General features: G+C 44.8%; 1 protein-coding gene across 3 annotated transcripts in view; it reads left to right on the top strand.

The window, feature by feature from the left end:
- DENND1A (DENN domain containing 1A) overlaps window positions 1–19085 on the top strand; it is a 1020433-nt gene that overhangs the window by 416044 nt on the left and 585304 nt on the right. For all 3 annotated transcript variants that reach the window (XM_069748456.1, XM_069748457.1, XM_069748455.1), the window contains exon 8: window positions 10625–10678. In XM_069748456.1, coding sequence (XP_069604557.1) covers window positions 10625–10678 — 54 coding nt within the window. The remainder of the gene's footprint in view (window positions 1–10624; window positions 10679–19085) is intronic.

Genomic DNA, 19085 nt, shown 5'->3' with positions numbered 1-19085 from the left:
GGATTAGACTGGGGTGGAAAGAGATGATTTGCATAGCTCCGCCTACTGCAAAGGATTCTGGGTAAACCTGCTATCCTTTGTGTTATGCTGCTTGCAAGTACTTTCCGTTTCAGGAAAGCATCCACTATGTATTTCCTTTAAGTAGAGGGCTTTTCGGTCTCTTTCGTCCCGCTACATTTAGCCCAACTTGGGTCTCTCCCTAAGGTGGCTAGCATGTATGTATTATAAATATATTCATTGTTCATTCTGCATATAAAAATGCCAGGTATCTTTAGTACATGTGTTTTGTTGCGGTGCTTTTTAACCCCTTCATGACCCAGCCCATTTTGACCTTAAAGACCTTGCCGTTTTTTGCAATTCTGACCAGTGTCCCTTTATGAGGTAATAACTCAAGAACGCTTCAACGGATCCTAGCGGTTCTGAGATTGTTTTTAGTGACATATTGGGCTTCATGTTAGTGGTAAATTTAGGTCAATAAATTCTGCGTTTATTTGTGATAAAAACGGAAATTTGGCGAAAATTTTGAAAATTTCGCAATTTTCACATTTTGAATTTTTATTCTGTTAAACCAGAGAGTTATGTGACACAAAATAGTTAATAAATAACATTTCCCACATGTATACTTTACATCAGCACAATTTTGGAAACAAATTTTTTTTTTGCTAGGAAGTTATAAGGGTTAAAATTTGACCAGCGATTTCTCATTTTTACAACGAAATTTACAAAACCATTTTTTTTAGGGACCACCTCATATTTGAAGTCAGTTTGAGGGGTCTATTTGGCTGAAAATACCCAAAAGTTACACCATTCTAAAAACTGCACCCCTCAAGGTACTCAAAACCACATTCAAGAAGTTTATTAACCCTTCAGGTGCTTCACAGCAGCAGAAGCAACATGGAAGGAAAAAATGAACATTTAACTTTTTAGTCACAAAAATTATCTTTTAGCAACAATTTTTTTATTTTCCCAATGGTAAAAGGAGAAACTGAACCACGAACGTTGTTGTCCAATTTGTCCTAAGTACGCTGATACCTCATATGTGGGGGTAAACCACTGTTTGGGCGCACGGCAGGGCTTGGAAGGGAAGGAGCGCTGTTATGAAAGGCAATTCAGAATCACAATGGACATGGAGGTCAGAGCACATACAGTGAACTGACAATAACCCAAAATAATAGAGCGAGCTCTGAGACGTGGGAACTCTGCAGACCGCAATCCCTAAGCCTATCAAACCACACTAAAGGTAGCCGTGGAGCGCTCCTGACCAGAACCTAGGCGCCTCGTCACAGCCTGAGAAACTAGCTAATCCTGAAGATAGAAAAATAAGCCTACCTTGCCTCAGAGAAATTCCCCAAAGGAAAAGGCAGCCCCCCACATATAATGACTGTGAGTAAGATGAAAACACAAACATAGAGATGAAACAGATTTAGCAAAGTGAGGCCCGACTAGCTGAACAGAACGAGGATAGGGAAGATAACTTTGCGGTCAGCACAAAAACCTATAAAAAAACCACGCAGAGGGGACAAAAAGACCCTCCGCACCGACTAACGGTACGGAGGTGGTCCCTCTGCGTCTCAGAGCTTCCAGCAGGCGAGAAAAACCAATAAAGCAAGCTGGACAGAAAAATAGCAACAAAATAACATAAGCAAAACTTAGCTTTGCAGAGCAGCAGGCCACAGTAATGATCCAGGGAAAAAACAAGTCCCACACTGAAACATTGACAGGAAGCATAGATCAAAGCATCAGGTGGAGTTAAGTAGAGAAGAAGCTAACGAGCTCACCAGATCACCTGAGGGAGGAAACTCAGAAGCTGCAGTACCACTTTCCTCCACAAACGGAAGATCCCAGAGAGAATCAGCCGAAGTACCACTTGTGACCACAGGAGTGAACTCTGCCACAGAATTCACAACAGAGCGCCATTTGACTTTTTGAATTAAAAATTGGCTCCACTCTTTAGCGGACACCATGTCACATTTGGAGAGCCCCCGTGTGCCTAAAAATTGGACCTCCCCCACAAGTGACCCCATTTTGGAAAATAGACGCCCCCAGGAACTTATCTAGATGCATAGTGAGCACTTTGAACCCCCAGGTGCTTCACAAATTGATCCGTAAAAATGAAAAAGTACTTTTTATTCACAAAAAAATTCTTTAATTCTTTTAGCCTCAATTTTTTCATTTTCACATGGGCAACAGGATAAAATGGATCCTAAAATTTGTTGGGCAATTTCTCCTGAGTACACCAATACCTCACATGTGGGGGTAAACCACTGTTTGGGCACATGGTAAGGCTCGGAAGGGAAGGAGCGCCATTTGACTTTTTGAATGAAAAATTATCTCCATTGTTAGCGGACACCATGTCGCGTTTGGAGAGCCCCTTTGTGCCTAAGCATTGGCGCTCCCCCACAAGTGACCCCATTTTGGAAACTAGACCCCCCAAGGAACTTATCTAGATGCATATTGAGCACTTTAAACCCCCAGATGCTTCACAGAAGTTTATAACGCAGAGCCATGAAAATAAAAAATAATTTTTCTTTCCTCAAAAATGATTTTTTAGCCTGGAATTTCCTGTTTTGCCAAGGGTAATAGGAGAAATTGGACCCCAAATGTTGTTGTCCAGTTTGTCCTGAGTACGCTGATACCCCATATGTGGGGGTAAACCACTATTTGGTCGCACGGCAGGGCTCGGAAGGGAAGGCACGCCATTTGGCTTTTTAAATGGAAAATTAGCTCCAATCATTAGCGGACACCATGTCACGTTTGGAGAGCCCCTGTGTGCCTAAACATTGGAGATCCCCCAGAAAAGACCCCATTTTGGAAACTAGACCCCCAAAGGAACTAATCTAGATGTGTGGTGAGGACTTTGAAGCCCCAAGTGCTTCACAGAAGTTTATAACGCAGAGCCATGAAAATAAAAAATAAAAATTATTTTCTCAAAAATGATCTTTTAACCTGCAATTTTTTATTTTCCCAAGGGTAAAAGGAGAAATTTGACCCCAAAAGTTGTTTTCCAGTTTCTCCTGAGTACGCTGATACCCCATATGTGGGGGTAAACCACTTTTTGGGCACATGCCGGGGCTTGGAAGTGAAGTAGTGACGTTTTGAAATGCAGACTTTGATGGAATGCTCTGTGGGCGTCACGTTGCATTTACAGAGCCCCTGATGTGGCTAAACAGTAGAAACCCCCCACAAGTGACCCCATTTTGGAAACTAGACCCCGAAAGGAACTTATCTAGATGTGTGGTGAGCACTTTGATCCCCCAAGTGCTTCACAGAAGTTTATAATGCAGAGCCGTGAAAATAATAAATACGTTTTCTTTCCTCAAAAATAATTATTTAGCCCAGAATTTTTTATTTTCCCAAGGGTTACAGGAGATATTGGACCCCAGTAATTGTTGCGCAGTTTATCCTGAGTATGCTGGTACCCCATATGTGGGGGTAAACCACTGTTTGGGCACACGTCGGGGCTCGGAATTGAGGAAGCACCATTTGACTTTTTGAATACGAGATTGGCTGGAATCAATGGTGGCGCCATGTTGCGTTTGGAGACCCCTGATGTGCCTAAACAGTGGAAACCCCTCAATTCTACCTCCAACACTAACCCCAACACACCCCTACCTCTAATCCCAACTGTAGCCATAACCCTAATCACAACCCTAATTCCAACCCTAACCCTAAGGCTATGTGCCCACGTTGCGGATTCGTGTGAGATTTTTCAGCATAATTTTTGAAAAATCCGCGGGTAAAAGGCACTGCGTTTTACCTGCGGATTTTCCGCGGATTTCCAGTGTTTTTTGTGTGGATTTCACCTGCGGATTCCTATTGAGGAACAGGTGTAAAACGCTGCGGAATCCGCACAAAGAATTGACATGCTGCGGAAAATACAACGCAGCGTTTCCGCGCGGTATTTTCCGCACCATGGGCACAGCGGATTTAGTTTTCCATAGGTTTACATGGTACTGTAAACCTGATGGAACACTGCTGCGAACCCGCAGCGGCCAATCTGCTGCGGATCCGCAGCCAAATCCGCACCGTGTGCACATAGCCTAATTCTAAAGGTATGTGCACACGCTGCGGAAAACGCTGCGGATCCGCAGCAGTTTCCCATGAGTTTACAGTTCAGTGTAAACCTATGGGAAACAAAAATCGCTGTACACATGCTGCGGAAAAACTGCACGGAAACGCAGCGGTTTACATTCCGCAGCATGTCACTTCTTTGGGCGGATTCCACAGCGGTTTTACAACTGCTCAAATAGAAAATCGCAGTTGTAAAACTGCAGTGAAATGCGCAGAAAAAACTCGGTAAATCCGCCATAAATCCGCAGCGGTTTAGCACTGCGGATTTATCAAATTCGTAGCGGAAAAATCCGCAGAGGACCAGAATACGTGTGCACATACCGAAACCCTAACCCTAACCCTATCCCTAGCCCTACCGCTAACCCTATCCCTATCCCTAACCCTAGCCCTAACCCTAGCCCTAACCCTAACCCTAGCCCTAACCTTACCCCTAACCCTAACCCTATTCTAACATTAGTGTAAAAAAAAAATTCTTTATTTTTTTATTGTACCTACCTATGGGGGTAACAAAGGGGGGGGTCATTTATTATTTTTTTTATTTTGATCACTGTGATAGATTATATCTCAGTGATCAAAAGGCACTTTGGAACGAATCTGCCGGCCGGCAGATTCGGCGGGCGCACTGCGTATGCGCCCGCCATTTTGGAAGATGGCGGCGCCCAGGGAGAAGACGGACGGACCCCGGCAGGATCGGTAAGTATGATGGGGGGGGGGGGATCGGAGCATGGGGGGGTGGAACGGAGCACGGGGGGTGGAACGGAGCACGGGGGTGGTGGAACGGAGCACGGGGGGGGGGGTGGATCGGTGTGCAGGGGGGGTGATTGGAGCACGGGGGGGTGATTGGAGCACGGGGGGAGCGGACAAGAGCACGGGGGGAGCGGAGCACAGGACGGAGGGGAGCCAGAGCAGTGTACCGGACAGATCGGAGGGCTGGGGGGCGATCGGTGGGGTGGGGGCACATTAGTGTTTCCAGCCATGGCCGATGATATTGCAGCATCGTCCATGGCTGGATTGTAATATTTCACCAGTTATAATAGGTGAAATATTACAAATCGCTCTGATTGGCAGTTTCACTTTCAACAGCCAATCAGAGCGATCGTAGCCACGGAGGGGGGTGAAGCCACCCCCCCCTGGGCTAAACTACCACTCCCCCTGTCCCTGCAGATCGGGTGAAATGGGAGTTAACCCTTTCACCCGATCTGCAGGGACGCGATCTTTCCATGACGCCACATAGGCGTCATGGGTCGGATTGGCACCGACTTTCATGACGCCTACGTGGCGTCATGGGTCGGGAAGGGGTTAATGTCTGACTATAAACTAAAAATGTCACATGTATACATACAGTCACTTATTTACATAAATGCATCACAGACATACAATGTACATCTCTAGATAGTGTACATATTATGATTTGTGTACACACCTTATGCACACACAGAAATAACATAGGATTTCGGGCAGCAAGTGCCATGAAGAAGATGGGGTCACTCTTGTCACCATCACAGCTGAGCAGTGGGGGGAAGGTAAAGCAATATCAACAACTACTAGAAGGCAGAAAGGGTAGAGGGGGCAGAAAGAGTGCAGCTGTGAGGGGCAAACAGAAAATTTGTTGGTGTGGACGCCCGGAGAGAAAGTCGGGATAGACATTATCAGGAAGCTCCAGTAGTCACTTCACGTCAGCACTCACTTTGTTCCTCTGGGGCCTCCCCTCCCCTCCTGACCGTGCCGACGACAGAGCTCAGAGCTTGGCTTGGAGAAGTTCAGGAGCCGCAGACACCTCTTCACTTCCATTAGCACTTTCATCACTGCTAGCTTCAGCGGCTGCACAGCTCTCCTGGCCGCATCTTACAGCAGCCTGACCCAGTCCATGCTGGTGGACGCCGGGGCTTGCTGCTGTCAGGCTCCAGGAGCAGCATCTGAGTGCAGGTCAGGTAAATGGCTGTGCTGAGCCTCCCTCCTCCCATCCAAGCCAGAGACTCCGGGGAGGGAAGAGATCCAGCCCCAACCGCACACTGCTCTCGTCTGAGGCAATGATCCCCACCATTATACCAGGTATATGCAGGAGCACGGCTTTTCTCTCCTCTTCTCATGGGCGGGGAGAGGCGGAGCTTAAATCGGGCATGCAGTGATGCTCAGGAGAGAGACTGTCGGAGGCAGGGGCCCACCGGGGGATCCACCGATTCCCCGGTGGGCCAGTCTGAGCCTGTCTACGGGTAGCCCAGCCTATCCTCACCATCAGAGGCTCTAATGAATACTCACAGCTCTCCAGGGTAAGCCTGGCTCTTGGTGCAGTGGGTCCACACCCATCAGCGTTACGTTAAGCTCAGTCCCTGAACTCCACTATCAAGATGGGATTTAGAAACCCCAAGTCTCTTGTACAAATACTGTGTGAGGAGGTTCATTTGCAATGTCAACGTCAAGACCAGCTGATGCAGGTGATTAATATGATGGTAACTCAGCTGCAGGATTTGCCACCTCTGTGTGCTCCATTTCCCACTCCTTAACCGTGACAGGTTCTCCTTCCTCAGTGCTGTCATCAACTCCAGGGGAGCCACTTTGGGTTCCAGTATCTGGTGGATCAGCTAAGGTTCAGCTTCCACATCTGTCCCGCTTTGAGGTAGACACCAAGGAGAGCTACGGCTTCATTAATGATTGCCAAATCCACTTAACTCACCTAACTTATCTTTTTTCTTCGGAAATTCCATTCATGGGCTGTCTGGTGTCTAGACAAGCCCTGGCTTGGGCAAACCCAATTTGGGAGCATGGTGGTCGCGAGACTCATGACACAGGGAGATTCTTGGAAATATTCTGGGCAGTATTCGAAGGAACCTGGTCTTCCCCCTTGTCCCTGTTGACTGTAAGCAAGGGTACGAATATTGTGGCTCAGTATGCCTTATGCTTTCTCACCCTGGCGGTGGAGCTGGCCAGGCATTGGAAAGCCCTAGTGACGATCTTCTGGCAGGGTTTATACAGGCGAATTAAGGAAGAGTTGGCAGGTAGAGGTCCACCATCCTCTCTGAATGCCCTTATACAGCTCGCTAGTAGGTTTGAGCTCCGTTTCCATGAGCAAGCTCTGAAAGAGGATCAAGTATCTTTTCTTTTCAGGGAACCTCCCAGGTCAGTTCCAACCTTTCAGTACCACTTGCTAACGCAAGCTCCATTGCCTGCTGTAAAGCCGATGCAGGTAAAGCGAGCCAAACTCTCTGTACAAGAGCAACAGCAAAGGTATCGTGACAACGTGTGCATATGCTGTGGTGGCAAAGGCCATTATGTTTGTCAGTGCCCAGAAAAGCCCGGAGAATCCCCGTTCCTAGGGTTGGTCAGAGAGGTGAGTGTAGGCAAGAGAGATTGCTTTCGAAAACTGGCGACTGACATTACCCTGCCCTGGCCGGAGAGGTTCTCTGTGGCTTCCCTTCTGAATTCCGGCTCCTTGGGCAACTTCATCCATGTGGATCTGAACGGTGAACTTCAGCTCCATACGCACCACCTGGATCACCCCCTTTCTATTGCCTCCATTGAAGCACAATTCCTAGCAGTACCTATTCATTATATCCCCCTGCAAGTTACCCTGCAAGTCAGAACTCAGCATTCCAAAAATATATATTTTAACATGTTACCTAAGTCTGTAAACTCTGTTCTTCTAGGTCTGCCATGGTTGCGCCAATATTCGTCGGTTATTGACTGGTTCACTGGCCATGTGCTTCAGTGGGGATCGTATTGTGCATATTGTGCTACCAACTGTTATGCCAAGATTCCACCTTCTGTGCCTTTGGGCCTTTCCTCTCCACCTTGTGGCCGGGTGTTTCTTCTGTCCCTATTTGAAACTCATGTCTTGTTTCGATTTCATTGATTTGGAGGAGGAACCACAACACATCCCTTACCGGCTAGGTTTGAGAAAGCCGCTCCTGTCCTTCTAAGGGGTATTCCTCTGAGTAAAACCTATGTTCCGTCGGTTAGGAGGAGGAAGAGTCTGTCCGGGAGACATGAATCTAAGCTGGTCAGCCTATTCTGACCCTGAAGCGTCTGACTACACTTCTGTCTCGCCCCTCCTGTACCTAGTATACCCGCTCTGACTCATGGGTCAGCTGCTGCAGTCCTGGAGACTGCCCTGGAGTGTTACCTGGTGTATACCAGCGGCCCAGCCTATCCTCACCATCAGAGACTTTAGTGAATACTCGGTAGACACTTAGGCTACTTTCACACTAGCTTCGGAATCTCCCCATCGCAATGCGTCGGGCAGAGATTCCGACGCTAGCGTTTAACGCACTGCACAACGGAGGCAGCGGATGCATTTCTCCGGCGCATCCGCTGCCCCATTGTGAGGTGCAGGGAGGTGGGGGCGGAGTTCCGGCCACGCATGCGCAGTCGGAAAATGCGGTCCGTCAGGAGCAAAAAACGTTACATGTAGCGTTTTTTGCTCCCGACGGTCCGCCAAAGCACGACGCATCCGTCGCACGACGGATGCGACGTGTGGCAATCCGTCGCAATGCGTCGTCAATACAAGTCTATGGGGAAAAAACGCATCCTGCAAGCACTTTTGCAGGATGCGTTTTTTCTGCAAAATGACACATTGTGACGGATTGCAGTTAACGCTAGTGTGAAAGTAGCCTTAGTCGTGCCCATCAACGCTAAAGGTGGATTATTTGTGCAGTACAGTGAAGGATCAATTTGAGGGATGTAAGACTACTAGATGGGAGGCCATGAAGGATGTTGCAGTAGTCTAGCTGGGAGATGAGGAGGGCATGCACAAGCAAGGTTGAGAAAAGAGCAGATTGGAGATTGAGAATCCCTGAGAAAGTGAAAAAAGCATGTAAGCTTTCATTAAATGCTTGTCTCACTTAGAAGGCAAATAATGAGGCTCAGCTGATGATTAGCTTTGCCTTCTAACAGCCCGGTGACCGGCTGTCTTCACTGGGAGATGTGTAAGCTTGGCACCATGCTAAAGCTAGCCAAACACATGAGGTAAATATCCTCAGAACCTGCTGATTTTGGTATGACTGTCTAAGGTGTATTTCGGTCTACCAACTTGGGAGGATTGGGCATGTTGTATGTTTATTCTCAGGGGAATAAGCCACCACCAGGGATGTCCAGTTCCAACGTGCTCCCTTCTTCTCACTTGTCCCCTTCTACCTGATCGCTCCTGTTACCCAGACGTGCAATACATTTTGGCGGTTTGCACTAATAGGAACAGGACCCAGCCATAAGTCGGATACAAGTCCACAGGAGATAAGGCAGCGGTATATTACAGCGAGTGGAATCATCTCTCTTCTATGGATTCTTTACGAGTCTGAGAAAAGACACACTGTCTCTATATGTAAAGCCAAAGGCTAAGGAAGTAACCGCAGCAGATCCATCATACAGAGGTGTCACTGATGCCTATTCTACGCAATAACCTGGTATAATGGTATAGAAATTGGTCTGTTTATAAATAAGTTTATCTATGTTTTTGGGGAAAACCACTTCTATAATACAAATACTGTATACCGTATATATAGTCAGCAAGATATCGGTGGGAAACTATCTAAATCACTTCTGCTTGATTACGATGGTAGCATTGCACTAGATGATTGCTCATTATGCTCTTCCATGCCCCAGCTCATCTCTTGGATTTTCAATGCCGCAGTCATTTGTTAAAAATCAATGTATGTCTATTTCATTGGCAAAAAAAGGACATGATTTGACTTTAATATTCGAACGCTCCTTAAAGGATATCTCTTTTGTTTTTGCTATTCCATCTGAGAGCAGCATAATGTAGGCGCCGAGACCCTGATTCAAGCGATGTGTCACTTACTCGGTTGCTTTTTGTAGTTTTGATAAAGTCCCAGTTGTATCTGCTGTAGCTCTACCAGTTCCCTCTGCATAACCCTCCCACACCACTAATTGGCTGCTTTCTCTATAGATAGAAAGCTGCCAATCAGTTTTGGGGGCGTGGTTGGACTACCTGGCAGCAGGTTTGCTAGTCTTCTAGTGATAATCTCCTGCTGATAAAACAGTGATTTTATAAAAACTGCAAACAGCCCACAACGCTGGAATCGGGGTCTCTATCTCTACATCATGCTGCTCTCAGTTTAGATGGCAAAGACCTGGTGATGTATTCTTTTTTAGATGATTTATTTTCCAAAAGTCCAATGCATCTAATTGATCTTATTTAGTGCCCAAGTTCTGTACAAACACGTGGATGCTTCTGGTTTTACACTAAGAATTTGTGAGGAATTTATAGCGAAACACAATCCGCTCGTCACTTGTCATAAATGCTGCTTCCGGTGATGAGTGAAGCCACTGATATGTCACAGTATGGAGCCGATTGCCGTGCAGCCATCACCCTCCATCTGGCAGATGCATTCGGCTTCAGATGCCAGTGCACGCACTTTTATTTTATTATGAAGTGTGGTAAAGTAAAATTTCCATCTTTCTTTCATGTTGCTGATTTCTTTGAACAGTGTTTGTGGTCAGAGTTCTCCTTTCGCTTGGCTCACTCTCATGTCTGCTACTTTTTTTTTTTTTTTGTTCCATATCATTTTTTTTTAACCATTTTCTCCTTTTTCCCCTCCAGCATTCCTACTTCACAGTGCCTGATTCTCGAGAGCTGCCCAGTATTCCTGAGAATGTGAGTACCCAGAACGTGTCTGCTTGTAGCCCCAGCCATCACTAGTCACTTGGCTTCCAATATGTATCTCAGCGTACGGTTCCTTTATCCTAAAGGTCAGCACCTGGACAAAGTCACTCCTTTATCTCCATAGGCAAGATTAGGGGACTGGCCTGTCCCTGACTTTGAGACCTGAAAGACACACCACCATCTGAGCTGTCCACTAATCTATCAAATGTCGAATACCAGCATATTCATAGGGCTCTTGTATTTGGGTTTGCTTTATCCCTTCTCTGAATTTCGCTTTTTATGGAAGACCATCTTCATGGTCACCTGGTCGTTAGAATTGAGGAACAGTGACCTATCGTCAGTGTCTGCATTTCATAAAGAATTCTGCATTTTGTAATCCTAAACCCAAAGCTTTTGGCCTTGGACAATTGGTGTTTTAGTACCCCTTATCGACCCTGGTATTTTTTTGTTTTTGTTTTTCTCCTCCCCTTGTTCTAAGAGCTTTTTTTTTTTCCCGTTGATGGAGCCATATGAGGGCTTTTGTGTTTGCTATATAGGTTGTAGTTTTTATTTTTTGTGCCAAATAATGTACTGAATAAAAACATTGGGAAGTTAGAGCAAAACACAATTCGGCTATTCTTTTTTTTTTCAGTGTTGTGCTTATGGCATTCATTGTACAGTAATAAAAAATTATTTTATGTATTATTGAGTACCTACGGCAACTGGAAAAATGGAAATTCTAGAGTTTTATTTTGCCTTTTTTTTCAAATTTAGTGTAAAGTTTTAATGAGACTATATTTTGCTAGATTGTACTTTTTTCGACAATGCCAAATGTGTTTACTTTTCTAGTTTTTTTTAATTCCTTTATTTTTAATAGGAAAATTAGTGGATGATTCAAATTGTTATATTTTACACACATGTATCTTTTTTTTTTTTACTATATTGTTCAGTTGCCTTAGGGCACTTGAACCTGCAATCATCTAATCACTTATAATAGTACTGCAATATCACGGTTTTGTGGTATATAGAGAAGTCATGTTCTGCTATGGAGCTCACCCTGTAGATATGTTTCATCAGAGGACTGAGATGACAGCTACAGGGGCCTTCAGCAGGTCTATGGCTGCCATGTCAACCCATCAGTTCTCCGCGATCGAGATGCGGGGAGTCAATGGGAAGTGATACGCCTCACACACTGGAAATAACATCATTTACATGCCGAGGTCAGAGATTGAGCTCAGCATTTAAATGGTTAAACTGCAGCAATCGGAGCCAAATAAGTCTGCTGCAGTTACAGGCAAATGCCAGCTACATATTACAGCCAGCGTCTACCTGGTAGACCAGGGAGGGACCGGACTAGTGCAGGTATGTGGGTTGTCACGCGTCCAGAAACCAATATACGTGCCCCATTTTCAGAGACAGACACACCTCGTCCATTCGTGCATCCAGGCTCTGCTTCATACTGCCTGAGCTTGGGGTTGTATGAATCTAGGGTCAGCTTCCCTTTAAAAGGTTTTTCTGATTTCATAAAATACTTTTCCTCCGACTGCAGGTTGTTTTTAGAAAAAAAAACGGTCTAAGTTGCCGCAGCTGCTGCTGACAGCCTTTATTGTCTGCAGTGCTGATAAAATAACTGAGCTCAGCAGCTTGTTCTGCTGAGCTTTGTGATTGTCTGCAGCGCTGTCGACGTGACCTCAACAGTGCAGACAATAACAGACATTGTGAGCAACGGTAAAGACTCCGCGCTGGACTTGGGATGAAGAAGAAAAGCACAGTTTATTTTATTTCAACAAACTGCGCCTGGTGACGAGGGTTTTCCGAAACTGGAAAACCCTTTTTCGGAGCCTCAAATTCATCCATCGGGAAAAGTCTACAGGCCACACACTTTGGATAGTTAGTCATGCCAAGATTGGTGGATTTAGCCAAATTTACACTTACATTCAGACCAGGATTTTCATTTTTAGAAGTGAACTTGGTTTGCAAAATTTGGGGGTATTGTCTCTATTTTGAGGTTGATGACGGTCCCATTGGTGTAGATTTGCTTTCTCCTCTTTGCTCCGAGGGCCTGCATTGTTACCACCTGTGCTCTATTATTTAGAAAGTCTTAATGTGTTTGTGTAATTCTAGATAATGTACAGATTGTGAAATTTATGGGAATACATTATGTGTACACAATCACATTTTGACATTCTTCTTTCTTAACGCCGCGCGAGCAAATTCCCCCGTGGAGTGTCTTTTCCCCGTCATTTCCTTCCAAGTAATTTTACAAAACATAGTTAAATATATTGTGCATATTTTCTATCTGTATACATTAGACCATAGTGGAGTGTCAATTTGTTTTTGTCCTTCTCACATACACATTAGCATTCATGTAGGCGTCTTAATGTAGATAAATACAGGCGATACCCTGTCATAAATATTAATGGGTTTTGCAGTGGTTGACCCGCGGTGTGCAGCATAAAATCAAAGTGTTTAAATAATTACTACATTTTAAGGAGGTTTAAGTGTTTTCTGCATGTGTTGTAAGTATGTGTTATTTCTCACGAGTAATGCTTCTCCGTGTAAGAATCAAACTGCTACAAGATGGAATAACATTGTAATTATGATGCTTTGTGTCAGAGTTTTGTTTACCACGATCATTGAAAGAAAATAAAATAAAAAAACAACTCGCTGGCACGGCTGTCAAGATTTTCCAGCGTATCGGGCAAGTCTGGGTCAGAGAAAGTGATGGTTGTTATAAATGACCACAAATTTCTTCTCAATGGATAAGATTGAACTGCACAGAGAAAGATAAGACTTCACCATATCCTTTGAGATCAGACAAAATGTAGCACAATTGAATGAAGTTTTCAGTTTCACGGCCAAGGGTTCATATACTCTAAGCGATTTGCAGTATTGCACAATCGCCAACCGGAATTATGTTTGCCACTTGGCGGTCATTTACTAGCCTGTTTATACAGTTAGACCACAGCTCAGATGCGAACTGAATGGTCAAATAGTTCACGTCAGTGAAAGTAAGCTACCTTTGTTCTCGACAGCACAGGTACTGCTTCTGACACAGTCACTTCTTACGGACAAGCCATGAGTCGGGAAAGTAAAGGAGTCCGAGGTCAAAAGCAGAAGAGTGTGACAAAGGTGTAGTTAGGTCCGAGTCCGGGGTCACAATTCCAAGAAGGTAGCAGATCAAGAAAAAGGGGCTAGGCAAACCAATTGTCAAAGGTAAATCCAAGATTGGTGTTATAGACTGGCCTGAGTTGGACTAGTGGTATTGCAAACACTAGGGGCAGCACCGGCAGGTAGCGTAGCCAGGAATAGCCAGAAGTTGGTACACAGGAGTAGCAGTATAGTTAAAGGATTAGCAGGTTGCATAGTCAGGAATAGCCAGAGGTCAGTACACGGTAGCAGCAGTAGAATGTTGAGGATAAGGAGCAGGTGGAAAGAAGCTTGACTAAAGGATGAGGGCTCAATAATCTCGCAAGGAAGAAAATTTAGTGCCAGGTTTAATTAGGGTGTTCAATCAGGAGATCACAAGGTGGAGACAATCAGGAACATCACAGGTACTAGTATCTGGGTTAGCAAGGAACTGTCCAGCGAGCTGAATAGCTGTGCCTGGCACACAAGAGCTGCTTGGTTATAGTCCTGACAGTCGGGCAACTAAGATCACAATATAAGAACTCAGAACACAGAGCAAACGTATACCATTTGAGATAAGCAACTGCCAATGTTCTAATCATTGCCAGTCACCTATTTAGCTAACTAATCACCCAGAAGGGGGAAACTTCTGGAGGCCTGGTCAGATTGGTCAGTTGTGCTGTCACTCACAATACTGACAACTTAGCATACCCATGCCTCAGATTGGGCAGCTGAGTGGTCACAGGTCAGCATGCCCCGGCTTCCGATTGGGCGGCTGGTCAATTGTGCTGTCACTCACAAAACTGACATAGGGCGGCTGAGCTTTCACTCACATTGTCCTTAGGAGTGGTGGACTCATGACACAGTTTACACAGGATAATATACTGCTGATAATGATGCAATTTTGATCAATCTCCTTCTCCATCATGTCTTTTGCTATCAGATGTGAAGCATAATTGAATGAGAATGAGGTTATCATTTTCATGGCTAAAGGTCCATTTACTCTGCATGATAACCACCCCCCCCCCCACCCCGAATGATATGAACATCTCGATTTATTTTGTTTGTCGCGTGTGCAGTCTTATTTTCATACAAGACGTAAACCCAATGACAGGTTATCTTTAAATGTGTTATTGTTTTAATAAAATCAGTGTTTTATCAGCAGGAGATTATCACTACCGGACTAGATGTCTCTTATCTCCTAGTCCAACCACACCCCCATGACTGATTGGCAGCTGTCAATGCACAGTGAAGACTAAGCTGCCAATCAGTGGTGTGGGCGGGGTTATACACAGCTCAGCATTTAGAGAACTGATGGATCTGCAGCAGAGAAAACTGTGATTTTATTGCAACTTTTGAACCCAGTAAACTAAGTGATGCATCACTGGAATCAGGGTATCTGCCCCTAAATTATGATGCTCTCAGATTATATAGCAAAAACCTGCTGACAGGTTCCCTTTAATAAAATATTAGGGATTTCAGATGTTATGTATTGGAAACATTATAGCGTATTACACTAATAGACTTGACTTATAAGTTTATATAGTAGAAACAGCAGTGAAGAATTTTGAGGTTGTACCTATAGCAGGGGTATCACCGGTCATCAACGTCACACTGCCGCGCGGCATGAAGAACTGGGTAGGAGATTTATTCTAAGTTGTATAATTGCCCTTTAAGAGGAGGTGTTGATGCAATAAGAATACAATGAAAATGGATCTGTATTTTTATGCAGTGATAAAGCCGACTAATCCATAAATATTATCTGTAAAGCCCCTGTTATATAGCCGCACGTGTGTTGATTGGCTGGGTTTAGGATCTGGATTTGCCAGACCTGTTGCATTAAGCGAAATGCTATATGCGAGTGCGGGATTCACCTTTTACACAAGCCTCAGTATACAATACCACATAATGCCACAGCGGAGATACAGAGGATACAGTGGTCTCCAGGCAGTATAGCCAGCCAAGTCCGCACACCATATAAACCAGAGCGTTGTACTGTACCGCAGAGCCATGAATAAAGGATCCGACAAATCCTATTGTGTCTGTTTTTGTTTCCAGCTCTGGCTTTTACAAGGAGAACTGTTGGGTTATTACTTTTATTGCTGGAAAATGGAAACGTTTACCAGTACTAGTATGCAATACTATTGTGTAATTCAGAATACAAAGCCCTTTTTGTTATGACGACACGGAGCACCGTAGGCTTAACCCTGGATGGTTGGGGAACCCGGCTTTACCAAAATAATGTCAATTTACGCAATGTTATTTTTGGTAAAGTTTCTTAGTGTTCATGTGTTAGCATAGTATGTCTAGGATTTATTCTTTCCAAGGAAAGGAAACATTTATTACGGAAGGCATCTAAACATGAAAGAGTTTGGATGGATAGAAGACCCACGAGGATTTCACACTGGGTCAATATGGGAATTACGGCAATTTTGTATGAGAGGATGGTATACAAAAGTAGTCATTGTTCTAAAAAATGTGACAATGTATGGAAGGCTTAGTTTGATTCCCCTATGGCTCACATTAGTCCCCAGGTGATGAGGGGCTTTCTCTCATTATTAAATTGTGTGATATTTGGTGCCTGACATGAGTGTCTAATGCTTTAGGTTAAGATGCTACACCCATGGTATGTTAAGGGCAAAATTACAGTAACTTAGCCAGACTCTATTAATGTAACGGTGGAGGGTGTGGACCCAGAGCGCCACGGCCGGGCTCACCCTGGAGGGGTGTGACTAAATGTCTACCAGTATTCACTAGAGCCTCTGATGGTGAGGATAGGCTGGGCTGCCGGTAGACACCAGGCACAACTCTAGGGTAGTCCCTGCGGTCAGCAGCAGGATCAGAGGAGCAGGAACGAGGTGCAGGAGGACAAAGACATGGTCAGGCAATCTGAGGTCAGGGCAGGCAGCACAGGTTCGATACACATAGCCAAGGTCAGGAACAGAGTGGGCAGACGGGATGTGGGAACAAGCCGGGTCATTAACGGGAAACAGATTATTGTGATATGCATGATCAAGAGCTAGGAACCAACGTTCGGGCGAGAAATGGAGGGTGGCGTCTCCTGATATATCACCTGGTGATAGGCTGGGGAAGCAAATCTCTGAAGAACAAGGTGTTTACAAATTCCTGAAGAGTTCATCCGCTCCCCCATATGACTCATAACCAGCACAAGCCAATGCTGGGCAATGGTTACATACTGGATGGAGCAGAGCGAAACACACAGTGGGTAGTGCTGCACTTAGGGGGCATAAAAATTAATAAGCAATGTGAAATGAAATTTGTTCTTCTGTTCTATGATGTAATCTTGTTCTATTGTGTAATCTTCAGTAAAACAATTGTAAAGAAAGAATAGGAAAGGGTTCTTTACAGTTAGAGCAGTCAGACTGTGGAATGCCGACCACAAGAGGTAGGAATGGCTGACACTATAACAGTATTTAAAAAGAAGGGCATTGTGGGGTATAGATAATCTAGTGATACATGATGTATAACTGAAGGAGAAAGATGGAACTTGATGAACCTTTTTTTTTTAATCCTGTGTAACGATTAGTGGCGTTGTGATCTCTGACGATCAATTGGACAGCGTGGCACTCCCACAGTCTGTTGTAAAGTGAACTTCCCACACATGTTCAAATGATTGGAGCTGTGCTACAAAGTGCAGGGAAAACCTGAGGATTCACAGAGTCCTGGCTGTCATACCACCAGTGATCAGAACTTATTGGATATCCTATCTAATGTATATGCAGTTACATGAAATAGTGGATAAACCCCTTTACATGCCACATATTGTTCTGACTTTAACATGACAGTTGATGCTTAGGCGTAATATAGGAAGACAATTTCTTTAGGTACTAATTTTTCCGACAGTAGTGCAGTACAATGAAAACAAAGCAATTACAAGGCCACAGAACAGTTTTTTTTCCACGTAACCTCAAATCTCATACCACTGTTTCACATATTAGTTGGACAGTGACCTTAAGGCCATGTTCACACTATGCGGTTTTTACTGCGGAACCGCGGCGATTTTGCCGCTGCGGGTCCGCAGCTGTTTTCCATGCAGGGTACAGTACAATGTTACCCTATGGAAAACAGAAACCGCAGTGCACATGATGCGGAAAAACCCGAAAAAAAACGTGCAGAATTGCTCCGGAAAAAAAGAAGGACCATGTCACTTCTTTGTGCAGAATCGCAGCGATTTTGCACACATAGAAATGCATTGATCCGCTTACTTCCCGCATGGGGCTGTGCACACCATGCGGGAAGTAATGCGGACAATGTGCGGGTTATACCCGGGGTGGAGGAGAGGAGACTCTCCTCCAGGCCCCGGGAACCATATTTGTATTAAAAAGAAAGAATTAAAATAAAAAATAATGCTATACTCACCTCGGAAGTCTCAGCGCTGCACGCGGCCGTCCGGTCTCAGGTTTGCTATGCGACCAGGACCTTCGGTGACGTCGCGGTCACATGACCGTGACGTCACCGACGGTCCTGGTCGCACAGCATCTTTGGAACCGGACCGCCGCCTGCAGCGCCGAAGAGATCGGGACGTCAGAGGGTGAGTATATCATCATGATTTTATTATTTTTAACACTACTATTGATGCTGCATATTGCTGCATATGCAGCATCAATAGTAGGGGTAAATCCCGCAGCGAAACCCGCAGGACAAACCGCGATAAATCTGCAGGGATAACCGCAGCGGGTTTGCCCTGCAGATTTATCAAATCCGCTGCGGGAGAACCCGCAGGATAAAAAGGAACGTGTGAATGTGGCCTAAAGGGGTTGTCAAGCTCCAAAAAAATTGTAGTTACTAATAAACTTCATGTGTGAAAGGTGCCCAGATCTTCAGCTACAGTCTCCAATCCTAGAGATTGTAGCCGGTAATAAAAAAAACAAACAAAGCAAGTGCTCAGGAAATGACCATAAGATGCAAAAAAAATGATGCTTCAGGACAAAAAACTTTGACGTTTGCTGAAGCATCTTATGCTCTTAGAAAACTGAGAGGTTTCGCCTGAGATTAAAAGACATCAGGTGCAGATACCACAAAAGAGTTGTCCACTCTGTCAGTAAGATCACTGTGTATATGGTTATACAGGTCATAGGAAGCTGAATAATATATGATACAATCTCTTATTCCACAGAAATTTTCATTTCTCTTTTCTCTTAGGATCTATGGGCCAGGCATAGATCTCCCTGACGATCTGCCTCCAGAGCTTTTTTTTAAATGAAAGGTGGCATTACCAGTGTGAGACATGTAGATCAGGAGAGCAGACTGTCAGTCATTACATGTCTCA

The sequence above is a fragment of the Ranitomeya imitator genome, chromosome 2 (assembly GCF_032444005.1).
Source record: "Ranitomeya imitator isolate aRanImi1 chromosome 2, aRanImi1.pri, whole genome shotgun sequence".
In the NCBI taxonomy this organism is placed as follows: domain Eukaryota; kingdom Metazoa; phylum Chordata; class Amphibia; order Anura; family Dendrobatidae; genus Ranitomeya; species Ranitomeya imitator.
This window is presented reverse-complemented; position numbering and strand designations above follow the sequence as displayed.